Source organism: Zootoca vivipara, chromosome Z (genome assembly GCF_963506605.1).
Source record: "Zootoca vivipara chromosome Z, rZooViv1.1, whole genome shotgun sequence".
In the NCBI taxonomy this organism is placed as follows: domain Eukaryota; kingdom Metazoa; phylum Chordata; class Lepidosauria; order Squamata; family Lacertidae; genus Zootoca; species Zootoca vivipara.
Genome location: NC_083294.1, coordinates 97,924 through 111,422, shown reverse-complemented (window position 1 = coordinate 111,422; position 13,499 = coordinate 97,924). Strand labels below are relative to the sequence as shown.

The following is a 13,499-nucleotide window of genomic DNA, read 5'->3' as shown; positions in this document are numbered from 1 at the left end:
CTGTCAGGAAGTTCTTCCTAATGTTGAGGTAGAATCTTCTTTCTTGGAGTTTGAATCCATTGCTCCGTGTCCGCGGAGGTAAAAGAGCGTTATAGCTGGGTATCGTCCGCATACTGATGGACACCCAGCCCCAAACCCCCCCGATGATCTCTCCCAGCGGCTGCATGTAGATGTTCAAAAGCATGGGGGAGAGGACGGACCCCTGAGGCACCCCACAAGTGAGCGCCCAGGGGTCCGAACACTCATCCCCCCCCACCACCACTTTCTGAACACGGCCCAGGAGGAAGGAGCGGAACCGCTGCAGGACAGTGCCCCCAGCTCCCAAGCCCTCTAGACGGTCCAGAAGGATGTTATAGGGCATGGGTGTCAAACGCATGGCCCGGGGGCCAAATCCGGCCCGCCAGACCTCATCATGTGGCCCGCTGAGCGCCCCAGCCAGCGGGACCCAGCAGTGGGACCTTGCTGCTGAAGCGCCGCGCCAACAAAGCGCCGACAAACAGCTGGGGCCGGGGAAATGCTTTTTGCCCCTGGGTCCCTTTGCGCTCTTTTCTGGCACTGAATCAAGGCGGCGACCCCCCCCTTCCCTCTCTTTCTTCCTCTCTCTCGTTCTTATTCTTTCTTTCCCTCTCCTTCCTTCCTTCTTTATCTCTGTCTTCTCTCCCTCTTTCTTTTTCTTTCCTTCTTTATTCCTTCTTTCCTACTCTTCTTTCTCTCACCTCTTTCCTTCCTCTCTCCCTCCTGCTCCCTCTTTTCTTTCTTTCTTTCTTTCTTTCTTTCTTTCTTTCTTTCTTTCTTTCTTTCTTTCTTTCTTTCTTTCTTCCTTACTTCCTTCCTTTCTTCCCAACTTTCTTCCTCTACCTCATTTTTATTCTTTCTTCCCCTCTCTACTTCCTTCCTTCTTTCTCCCTTTCCGTCTTCTCTCCCTCTTTCTTTTTCTTTCCTTCTTTATTCCCTTCCTTATTTCCTACTCTTCTTTCTCTCCCCTCTTTCCTTCCTCTCTCCCTCCTGCTCCCTCTTTTCTTCCTTCCTTCCTTCCTTCCTTCCTTCCTTCCTTCCTTCCGTCCTTCCCATCTTTCTTCCTCTCCCTCATTCTTGTTCTTTCTTTCCCTCTCTACTTCCTTCCTTCTTTCTCCCTTTCCGTCTTCTCTCCCTCTTTCTTTTTCTTTCCTTCTCTCCCCTCTTTCCTTCCTCTCTCCCTCCTGCTCCCTCTTTTCTTCCTTCCTTCCTTCCTTCCGCCCTTCCCATCTTTCTTCCTCTCCCTCATTCTTATTCTTTCTTTCCCTCTCTACTTCCTTCCTTCTTTCTCCCTTTCCCTCTTCTCTCCCTCTTTCTTTTTCTTTCCTTCTCTCCCCTCTTTCCTTCCTCTCTCGCTCCTGCTCCCTCTTTTCTTCCTTCCTTCCTTCCTTCCGCCCTTCCCATCTTTCCTCCTCTCCCTCATTCTTATTCTTTCTTTCCCTCTCTACTTCCTTCCTTCTTTCTCCCTTTCCGTCTTCTCTCCCTCTTTCTTTTTCTTTCCTTCTCTCCCCTCTTTCCTTCCTCTCTCCCTCCTGCTCCCTCTTTTCTTCCTTCCTTCCGTCCTTCCCATCTTTCTTCCTCTCCCTCATTCTTATTCTTTCTTCCCCTCTCTACTTCCTTCCTTCTTTCTCCCTTTCCGTCTTCTCTCCCTCTTTCTTTTTCTTTCCTTCTCTCCCCTCTTTCCTTCCTCTCTCCTTCCTGCTCCCTCTTTTCTTCCTTCCTTCCTTCCTTCCTTCCTTCCGTCCTTCCCATCTTTCTTCCTCTCCCTCATTCTTATTCTTTCTTTCCCTCTCTACTTCCTTCCTTCTTTCTCCCTTTCCGTCTTCTCTCCCTCTTTCTTTTTCTTTCCTTCTCTCCCCTCTTTCCTTCCTCTCTCCTTCCTGCTCCCTCTTTTCTTCCTTCCTTCCTTCCTTCCGTCCTTCCCATCTTTCCTCCTCTCCCTCATTCTTATTCTTTCTTTCCCTCTCTACTTCCTTCCTTCTTTCTCCCTTTCCGTCTTCTCTCCCTCTTTCTTTTTCTTTCCTTCTCTCCCCTCTTTCCTTCCTCTCTCCCTCCTGCTCCCTCATTTCTTCCTTCCTTCCGTCCTTCCCATCTTTCTTCCTCTCCCTCATTCTTATTCTTTCTTTCCCTCTCTACTTCCTTCCTTCTTTCTCCCTTTCCCTCTTCTCTCCCTCTTTCTTTTTCTTTCCTTCTCTCCCCTCTTTCCTTCCTCTCTCCTTCCTGCTCCCTCTTTTCTTCCTTCCTTCCTTCCTTCCGCCCTTCCCATCTTTCTTCCTCTCCCTCATTCTTATTCTTTCTTTCCCTCTCTACTTCCTTCCTTCTTTCTCCCTTTCCCTCTTCTCTCCCTCTTTCTTTTTCTTTCCTTCTCTCCCCTCTTTCCTTCCTCTCTCCTTCCTGCTCCCTCTTTTCTTCCTTCCTTCCTTCCTTCCGTCCTTCCCATCTTTCTTCCTCTCCCTCATTCTTATTCTTTCTTTCCCTCTCTACTTCCTTCCTTCTTTCTCCCTTTCCGTCTTCTCTCCCTCTTTCTTTTTCTTTCCTTCTCTCCCCTCTTTCCTTCCTCTCTCCCTCCTGCTCCCTCTTTTCTTCCTTCCTTCCTTCCTTCCTTCCTTCCTTCCTTCCTTCCTTCCTTCCTGCATGAAACCCTAGCCAGCCTCCACCACCCAGTGCAGTTACCAAAAAATCATTTTTCAATCAATTGTACAATAATTGTACATTCGAATATCGACTTGCCATTATTCTGACTACGTTTCTGCTTTCAGAGCTAGTTATTACTTACATTATTACAAAAAACAGTAATAATTGAATGCAGTGACAATAATTTATGAGAATAAAGAGGGGACACATCGTCCTACAGATACAACCGGCCCTTGGAGGGTGACCAAACTGCTGGTGCGGCCCCCGATGAATTTGAGTTTGACACCCCTGTTATAGGGGAACTCTAGTCAGAAATCATCCTTCTTCTCAATGGGGCTGAAACGGCCTCGGAGTGAGCGACGTGGCAGGATTCTCCGCAGCCCCGATGGGAAGACTCTTGCTTGTGATTCAGACGACGGCCAAAGAGCACGACTCTGCGGCGCCATCTTGCTAGACGCGGCGCTCGTTTCTTCTCGGGGTCAAAGTGGCGGCGCCTGCCTTGGGGATGTGTCGCCGGCGGCCGGCTCTGATCCTTTTTTTTTTATTTAAAAAATACATTTTATTCCAATTTTCCAAATTCAACAAATTAACAAAACCAATCTTATATCCACATCTTTTACCTTGCTCCGCCGAGCTATGACTTCCCCCCCTCCCTTCATGCGGGTTTCTTGTTAATTCCCTTTTTTTGCAGTTCCTTTTTTGACATATCGGTCAATTCGTAAGGTTTATTTTAATCCTGCGAGAGTTTTTAACCATCTCCAGTTTTTCTCCATATAGTCCACATATTTACTCCGGTCCTTTTGAAACCTCGTCTCCCCCTGGTCACGAATCTTGCATGTCAATCTAGCGAGTTCACCATAGTCCCTCATTTTTGTCTGCCACTCCACAATTGTAGGTAATTCCTGTAATTTCCATTTTGGGGCTAACAAAGTCCTAGCCGCGGTTGTTGCGAACAACGTTTGATCTTCTTTTCTAATCTCTCCTCCCATTATTCCTAACAAAAATGCTTCTGGTTTTTTTTTTGGAAAAGTATATCTAAACATCTTTTTCAATTCGTTATATAAACTTTCCCAAAAATCTTTTAACTTTTTCGCATGTCCACCACATATGATAAAATTCTTTCTCTTTCCATTTCCAGCCACTTTTGTCCCTCATTCTATACATTTTAGCTAATTTAACTGGAGTTCAATACCATCTGTACATCATCTTATACACATTTTCTTTCAAGGCAGCACATGCTAAACATTAGGAAGAACTTCCTGACAGTAAGAGCTGTTCGGCAGTGGAATTTGCTGCCAAGGAGTGTGGTGGAGTCTCCTTCTTTGGAGGTCTTTAAGCAGAGGCTTGACAGCCATCTGTCAGGAATGCTTTGATGGTGTTTCCTGCTTGGCAGGGGGTTGGACTGGATGGCCCTTGGGGTCTCTTCCAACTCTCTGATTCTATGATTCTATGATTCTATGCTGTAAATCTTAAAGTTTGATTCCGTAATTTCAACCACGCATCATATTCAATTTCTGTATTCTGGATTTCTGGATTTCTGGATTTTAGAATGTCTGTTTTGTTGGAAGCCGCCCAGAGTGGCTGGGGGAACCCGGCCAGATGGGCGGGGTATAAATAATAAATTATTCTTATTATTCTTATTATTCAATATTATGCCCCAAATCTTTTGCCCATTTAATCATCGCTTCTTTTGTCAACTCATCTTTGGTATACCACTCCAACAACAAATCGTACATCCGGCGGCCGGCTCTGATCCGGTTCGCCCATTGTCGGGCTTTTGTGCCGTGGGCACGCCGCCGAAGAAGCCGGGTGCGCCAGTCGGCCGTTTTCTCCCTCTTCCCGCGGAGCGCCAGGCAAAGAGCCAACCTCGCCCACCTCCTTTGAAATCTTTAGTGCCAACTTCCTTTTTTTTAAAGGCAACGTGGTCTCTTGTTCCAGAGCTTGGCATCGGCCGGGCGACCGGCACAAAAGGCGCAGGTGCTTCTTTTCGAAACATGAAAGAATATGTCACAATGGGAGGCCAAGGCAGAGGGCCAGCTGGGCGCTCTGGCCGTGCCAAGCCGACAAATGGTTTGGGGATCCAGAGGGTGGCTCGACGGGGACGTAAAGGGCACCGGTTAATCTCCTGGCCATTTCATGCTGGCTCTACGCAGCTTTGGGGGAAAGCTAGGAGGACTTTGAATTGTGGTGCTGGAGGAGACTCTTGAGAGTCCCATGGACTGCAAGAAGCTCAAACCTCTCCATTCTGAAGGAAATCAGCCCTGAGGGCTCCCTGGAAGGACAGAATCATAGAATCCTAGAGTTGGAAGCGACCCCAAGGGCCATCCAGTCCAGCCCCCTGCCAAGCAGGAAACACCATCAAAGCATTCTTGACATGTGCCTGTCAAGCCTCTGCTTCAAGACCTCCAAAGAAGGAGACTCCACCACACTCCTTGGCAGCAAATTCCACTGCCGAACAGCTCTTACTGTCAGGAAGTTCTTCCTAATCATAGAATCGTAGAGTTGGAAGAGACCACAAGGGCCATCCAGTCCGACCCCCTGCCAAGCAGGAAACACCATCAAAGCATTCTTGACATATGCCTGTCGAGCCTCTGCTTAAAGACCTCCAAAGAAGGAGACTCCGCCACACTCCTTGGCAGCAAATCCCACTGCCGAACAGCTCTTACTGTCAGGAGCTGTTCGGCAGTGGAATTTGCTGCCAAGGACAGATCGTGAAGCTGAGGCTCCAATACTTTGGCCACCTCGTGAGAAGAGAAGACTCCCTGGAAAAGACCCTGATGTTGGGAAAGATGGAGGGCACAAGGAGAAGGGGACGGCAGAGGACGAGATGGTTGGACAGTGTTCTCGAAGCTACGAACATGAGTTTGACCAAACTGCGGGAGGCAGTGCAAGACAGGAGTGCCTGGCGTGCTCTGGTCCATGGGGTCACGAAGGGTCGGACACGACTAAACAACAACAACAACAACATATTTTTTAACTCAACGTGCCGAGCCTATTTTGGGCTATTTTATGCTTCACATATATCCGCATATTAGATTTTTGGCGCTGGCACCTAAACCTTTGCATCCTTGTCTTGGGGTAATTTAAATGCTATTACGCCAGCAATATCGCCTTGATTTAGGCTTTGTTGCTTGTCTCTGGCATTTTTGTATTGTTTTGCGTGACAAAGCCCACCAGAAATCCCGATAACTCACAACTGACACAATAATTTAGGTTTGGTTTTTGGGGCATTATTTTGGGGCACAACTTTATTTAAAATACAATTTTAATTCTGAGTGTTGGCTTAGGCTTTGGTTAATCCTTCTGTCCACTCTAAGGGACAGGACCATTTCCATCTGACCCCTGGGTCAGGACCATACCATCTGCCCGGTTGGGCAGGACCACTTCGAAGTAGTTTACTGTCAAGTAAACTAGTGGGGTGCCACAGGGTTCTGTCTTGGGCCCAGTCTTGTTCAACATCTTTATCAATGACTTGGATGATGGGCTTGAGGGCATCCTGAGCAAGTTTGCAGACGACACCAAATGGGGAGGGGTGGCTAATACCCCAGAGGACAGGATCACACTTCAGAATGACCTTAACAGATTAGACAACTGGGCCAAAGCAAACAAGATGAATTTTAACAAGGAGAAATGCAAAGTACTACACTTGGGCAAAAAAAATGAAAGGCACAAATACAGGATAGAAGACACCTGGCTTGAGAGCAGTACATGTGAAAAGGATCTAGGAGTCTTGGTAGACCATAAACTTGACATGAGTCAGCAGTGTGATGCAGCAGCTCAAAAAGCCAATGCAATTCTGGGCTGCATCAAGAGGAGTATAGCATCTAGATCTAGGGAAGTAATAGGACCACTGTATTCTGCTCTGGTCAGACCTCACCTGGAGTACTGTGTCCAGTTCTGGGCACCACAGTCCAAGAAGGATACTGACAAGCTGGAACGTGTCCAGAAGAGGGCAACCAAAATGGTCAAAGGCCTGGAAACGATGCCTTATGAGGAACGGCTTAGGGAGCTGGGTATGTTTAGCCTGGAGAAGAGAAGGTGAAGGGGTGATATGATAGCCGTGTTCAAATATATGAAAGGATGTCATATAGAGGAGGGAGAAAGGTTGTTTTCTGACACGGAGCAATGGATTCAAGCTACAAGAAAGAAGATTCCACCTCAACATTAGGAAGAACTTCCTGACAGTAAGAGCTGTTCGGCAGTGGAATTTGCTGCCAAGGAGTGTGGTGGAGTCTCCTTCTTTGGAGGTCTTTAAGCAGAGGCTTGACAGCCATCTGTCAGGAATGCTTTGATGGTGTTTCCTGCTTGGCAGGGGGTTGGACTGGATGGCCCTTGTGGTCTCTTCCAACTCTATGATTCTATTCTATGATTCTAACCAAAGCCTAGCGGCCAGCCTAACAAGTTGTGACAAATTGCTTGACAGTCGGCAAAAACCAAATGGCAACAGCCAATCAGCCACGTGGCAAAATCCCTACTGGACCCCTGAATACAGGCGACCCCCCGCTAGTCGGGCAAGCGGTGCCAACTAAGCCTATATGCAGCGGAGGGCGGGCGGGGAATTGGCGAACTTTCCCCAAGAACGGGGGAAACGGAAGCGACGTGTTGGTTAAATTAGAATGGCCTGTCAATCAAATTCAAGGCACGCCCCGTGACTCATCCTGACTAACAGCCCACCCCCTCCCAGATTTCTTCCTGCGCTCGTCCGCAAATGCCACTACACTCTATGCGTGGAATGGTCCTTATTTCATAGCTGCCAAGTTATCCCCTTTTTTAAAGGGATTTTCCCTTATGCTGAATAGGCTTCCTCGCGAGAAAAGGGAAAACTTGGCAGCTATGACTTAACCTGAAGTGAAAGCTAGAGGTGCCTAATGAGGAACGGCTTAGGGAGCTGGGTATGTTTAGCCTGGAGAAGAGAAGGTGAAGGGGTGATATGATAGCCATGTTCAAATATATAAAAAGGATGTCATATGGAGGAGGGAGAAAGATTGTTTTCTGCTGCTCCAGAGAAGCGGACACGGAGCAACGGATTCAAACTTCAAGAAAGAAGAACTTCTTGACAGTAAGAGCTGTTCGGCAGTGGGATTTGCTGCCAAGGAGTGTGGTGGAGTCTCCTTCTTTGGGAGGTCTTGAAGCAGAGGCTTGACAGGCATATGTCCAGAATGCTTGGATGGTGTTTCCTGCTTGGCAGGGGGTTGGACTGGATGGCCCTTGGGGGTCTCTTCCAACTCTAGGATTCTATGGTTAGCATATAGGTAAACAGGATTAACCATAGCTGCCAAGTTAGCCCCTTTTTTTTAAGGGATTTTCCCTTATGCTGAATAGGCTTCCTCGCGAGAAAAGGGAAAACTCAGCATAAGGGAAAATCCCTTTTAAAAAAAAGGGATAACTTGGCAGCTATGGTAGAAATGCTTTCTTTCGCTGGGCCAGACAGCTTTCCAAGGACCAGAGCAGACCAGAGCTTCCCGTTTGAATTGCCTAATTAAAGCGAGACTTAATTCTGCTTTGAGAAAATAGGTTTCCTTAGTAGGGTGGGTCAAAAAAAAGCTCTTTTTTTTTTTGGAAAATGTTTCCTCCCTCCATCTTATATCAGGCGTATGGTATAAACATAGTCATAGAATCATATAATCATAGAATCATAGAGTTGGAAGAGACCACAAGGGCCATCCAGTCCAACCCCCTGCCAAGCAGGAAACACCATCAAAGCATTCTTGACATATGCCTGTCGAGCCTCTGCTTAAAGACCTCCAAAGAAGGAGACTCCACCACACTCCTTGGCAGCAAATCCCACTGCCGAACAGCTCTGACTGTCAGGAAGTTCTTCCTAATGTTGAGGTGGAATTTTCTTTCTTGTAGTTTGAATCCGTTGCTCCGTGTCCGCTTCTCTGGAGCAGCAGAAAACAACCTTTCTCCCTCCTCTATATGACATCCTTTGATATATTTGAACATGGCTATCATATCACCCCTTAACCTTCTCTCCTCCAGGCTAAACATACCCAGCTCCCTAAGCCGTTCCTCATAAGGCATCGTTTCCAGGCCTTGGACCATTTTGGTTGCCCTCTTCTGGACACCTTCCAGCTTGTCAGGATCCTTCTTGAACTGTGGTGCCCAGAACTGGACACAGGACTCCAGGTGAGGTCTGACCAGAGCAGAATACAGTGGTACTATTACTTCCCTAGATCTAGATGCTATACTCCTCTTGATGCAGCCCAGAATTGCATTGGCTTTTTGAGCTGCTGCATCACACTGCTGGCTCATGTCAAGTTTGTGGTCTACCAAGACTCCTGGATCCTGTTCACATGTACTGCTCTCAAGCCGGGTGTCTCCCATCCTGTATTTGTGCCTTTCATTTTTTTTGCCCAAGTGTAGTACTTTACATTTCTCCCTGTTAAAATTCATCTTGTTTGCTTTGGCCCAGTTGTCTAATCTGTGAAGGTCATTCTGAAGTGTGATCCTGTCCTCTGGAGTCAACTTGGGGACAAATCGGTTCATATTGAGACCCTGGCTCCTACAGATGGAAATTTGGCCTCGCTACAAACATAGGAATTGGACTCATTTATTCCCCGCATGTTCAATGGTGAACTAATCGACATCAATTTTAGGTTTCGTGGAGAGCGATAAGAGTTGCCTACTCTTATTTTATGCAATATTTGTTTATTTAACATGTTGATAATTGACATGAAACACCAAGGGTTTTGAACAAATGGTATGGAACAATGAAGCAAACGGGGTCCTAAACAGGTAAACACAAACATTAAACAATAATAATAATAATAATAATGATTTATTATTTATACCCCGCCCATCTGGCCGGGTCTCCCCAGCCACTCTGGGCGGCTTCCGACAAAACACTAAAATACAGAAATCCTTCATTTAGAAACTGCTACAGAAGTTTATAAAAATGAAAATCAGATAGTGGGGAATTGGGGAAGCCTGAGGACAATGAATACTAAAATGGATTAGAGATGATGTATTTTCTTTCTGTTACATGTTGTTTGATTTTTGTATTTTTTGTATCTTGATATTTTCTTTTGTATCTGTAATTTTGTATCTTGTATTTCTTTGTGTATGTTTCCTTTGATATGTGTTGATAAAATACTTAATAAAAAATATATTAAAAAAAAATACAGAAATCCTTCAAACTCATAAAACACCACTCATATTATGGGTTGCATCAAAACATCACATTATACTGTATATTCCTGCATGTAAGACTACTTTTTAACCCAGGGAAATCGTCTCAAAAGTCGAGGGTCGTCTTATACGCCCAGTTGTCTGATACGCCGGAATATACGGTACTTAATTACTTAGGTATAAATTGTACTAAATGCTTACCTTTTGTGTAATTAATAAAATTATGCCTTGTGCAATATTATACATTGCACTTGTACACCATATATGCTAAAAAAAATATGCTTTTATGCCTTACACTAAACCTCTATTTTGGTAATTAGTAATTAAGTAATTACTTAGGTATAAATTGTACTAAATGCTTACCTTTTGTGTAATTCATAAAATTATGCCTTGTGCAATATTATACATTGCACTTGTACACCATATATGCTAAAAAAAATATGCTTTTATGCCTTACACTAAACCTCTATTTTGGTCATTAGTAATTAAGTAATTACTTAGGTATAAATTGTACTAAATGCTTACCTTTTGTGTAATTAATAAAATTATGCCTTGTGCAATATTATACATTGCACTTGTACACCATATATGCTAAAAAATAGGCTTCTATGCCTTACACTAAACCTCTATTTTGGTCATTAGTAATTAAGTAATTAAGTACAAGGTGATGTTTTGATGCAACGCATAATATGAGGGGTGTTTTATTGTTCAATATTTATGTTTACTTGTTTAGGACCCCGTTTGCTTTACTCCAGTGTTTCCCAACCACTGTGCCTCCAGATGTTTTGGGACTACAACTCCCATCATCCCTAGCTAGCAAGACTAGTGGTCAGGAATGATGGGAGTTGTAGTCCCAAAACATCTGGAGGCACACTGGTTGGGAAACACTGCTTTACTGTTCCGTATAATTTGTTCAAAACCATTGGTTTTTCATGTCAATTATCTTTTTTTTTTAATTAGCAAAAAATCTTTATTAATATTAAAATCTATACAAAAAAAATATACATTTCATTTGCACAGTAATACATAAAACAACTTCCGAACTTTAACATACTCTGGTTTCTCTTCAGATCGTATAAATCTTTCATGTCAATTATCTTTTTCTTTTTTTTAATTTTTTTAAAAAAGACTTTATTGTTTAAAATAATACAGAGTAGAACATATGCATGATATGAATACGACGATAATTTTCTCCTCATCGTATCTCATACAAAAGAAAAATCAATAAATACAGAAGAACTAAGGACATAATTCAAAATAAATTCTTCTTCGCAATGTGAACCATATATTATCGGTTTTTCATGTCAATTATCAACCTGTTTGATCTTAAATAAATAGATATTGCAGGAAAATAATAGTATGCAACTCTCATTGCTCTACGTGAAACCTAAAATTTATGTTGATCAGTTCGCCATTTAACATCCTGGGAATAAATGAGTCAAATTCCTATGTTTTCATCGCTCGTAGCGAGGCAAAATTCCAGTCTGTAGGAGCAGGGTCTAAATATGAACCGATTTGTCCCAAATTTGAAATTTGACTATGTTCATAGAATCATAGAATCCTAGAGTTGGAAGAGACCCCAAGGGCCATCCAGTCCAACCCCCTGCCGAGCAGGAAACACCATCAAAGCATTCTGGACATATGCCTGTCAAGCCTCTGCTTAAAGACCTCCCAAGAAGGAGACTCCACCCCACTCCTTGGCAGCAAATCCCACTGCCGAACAGCTCTGACTGTCAGGAAGTTCTTTCTAATGTTTAGGTGGAAACATAGAATCATAGAGAATCATAGAGTCATATAGTTGGAAGAGACCCCAAGGGCCATCCAGTCCAACCCCCTGCCAAGCAGGAAACACCATCCAAGCATTCTTGACAGATGCCTGTCAAGCCTCTGCTTAAAGACCTCCAGAGAAGGAGACTCCACCACGCTCCTTGGCAGCAAATCCCACTGCCGAACAGCTCTGACTGTCAGGAAGTTCTTTCTAATGTTTAGGTGGAATCATAGAATCATAGAGAATCATAGAGTCATATAGTTGGAAGAGACCCCAAAGGCCATCCAGTCCAACCCCCTGCCAAGCAGGAAACACCATCAAAGCATTCTTGACATATGGCCGTCAAGCCTCTGCTTAAAGACCTCCAAAGAAGGAGACTCCACCCCACTCCTTGGCAGCAAATCCCACTGCCGAACAGCTCTGACTGTCAGGAAGTTCTTTCTAATGTTGAGGTGGAATCATAGAATCATAGAGAATCATAGAGTCATATAGTTGGAAGAGACCCCAAGGGCCATCCAGTCCAACCCCCTGCCAAGCAGGAAACACCATGTTTATACCATACGCCTGATATGAGATCGAGGGAGGAAGCGTTTTCCAAAAAAAAAAGTTTTTTATGACCCACCCTACTGACCAGCTGACCAGCTGCGCCCCTAGACTGGGAATGACGGCCTTGTCTCGGGTTGAATCCGCAGGTGGCGGCATCTCCAGCTACGTCGCCGATCCCTCAGCAGCTGGACGGAGCTTGACGGCGTGTCTTGACCAGGCCCAGGTCGATGTTCCGAAGGAGAGGCACGCAGCCACCCCTCTTTACCTGGGAGCCACAGCCGGCATGCGGCTGCTCAAGTGAGAACTCCGTAGCCCTAGCCTGGCATCTCGGGGCATTTTTTTCTTTTTTGCATGCTTCTGTCTCCTGTTGCAATGTCATCCTTGCCGCTGGCTTGATGGATTTCTGTATTTTAATGTTTGATGTATTTCTGTATTTTAGAATTTCTGTTTTGTTGGAAGCCGCCCAGAGTGGCTGGGGGAACCCAGCCAGATGGGCGGGGTATAAATAATAAATTATTATTATTATTATTATTATTATTATTATTATTATTATTATTATTATTATTATTGTCATGGCTGCAGCTCCCCAGGAACTGGCTGGCTTTCAGAGGTAGACTGCCTCTAAAGCTGGTGGCTCCAGACAACCATCATGGCTTCTTAAAGCCACCTAGAATCATAGAATCGTAGAGTTGGAAGAGACCCCGAGGGCCATCCAGTCCAACCCCCTGCCAAGCAGGAAACACCATCAAAGCATTCCTGACATATGGCTGTCAAGCCTCTGCTTAAAGACCTCCAAAGAAGGAGACTCGCTCCACCACACTCCTTGGCAGCAAATCCCACTGCCGAACAGCTCTTACTGTCAGGAGTCGGTCATGACTGGACCTAATGGTCAGGGGTCCCTTTACCTTTTCCTTTAATTCCCATGTTAACCGGCATCCCTGCACGTCAGGCTGGAGTTAGAATCATAGAATCCTAGAGTTGGAAGAGACCACAAGGGCCATCCAGTCCAACCCCCTGCCGAGCAGGAAACACCATCAAAGCCTTCTTGACATGTGCCTGTCAAGCCTCTGCTTAAAGACCTCCCAAGAAGGAGACTCCACCACACTCCTTGGCAGCAAATCCCACTGCCGAACAGCTCTGACTGTCAGCAGAAGAAAGGCCTGCTGGATCAGGCCAGTGGCTCATCTAGTTCAGCAGCCTGGTCTCACCGTGCCTGACTAGACCTTGGTGCAAAACAGGCAACCTCTCATTGGTTTCTTCCCCACCCCAAAACTCATTAGCATATTCTGCACTCTTAAAATGCAGTTGTATGTGAATCATAGAATCGTAGAGTTGGAAGAGACCCCGAGGGCCATCCAGTCCAACCCCCTGCCGAGCAGGAAACACCATCCAAGCCTTCTTGACA

The 13,499-nt window shown here is 45.2% G+C and overlaps 1 protein-coding gene across 1 annotated transcript in view; it reads left to right on the top strand.

The window, feature by feature from the left end:
- Positions 1 to 13,499, top strand: part of ENTPD2 (ectonucleoside triphosphate diphosphohydrolase 2) — a 67,727-nt gene that overhangs the window by 31,990 nt on the left and 22,238 nt on the right. Inside the window, exon 3 of the mRNA XM_060270609.1 lies at positions 12,241 to 12,391. Coding sequence (XP_060126592.1) covers positions 12,241 to 12,391 — 151 coding nt within the window. The remainder of the gene's footprint in view (positions 1 to 12,240; positions 12,392 to 13,499) is intronic.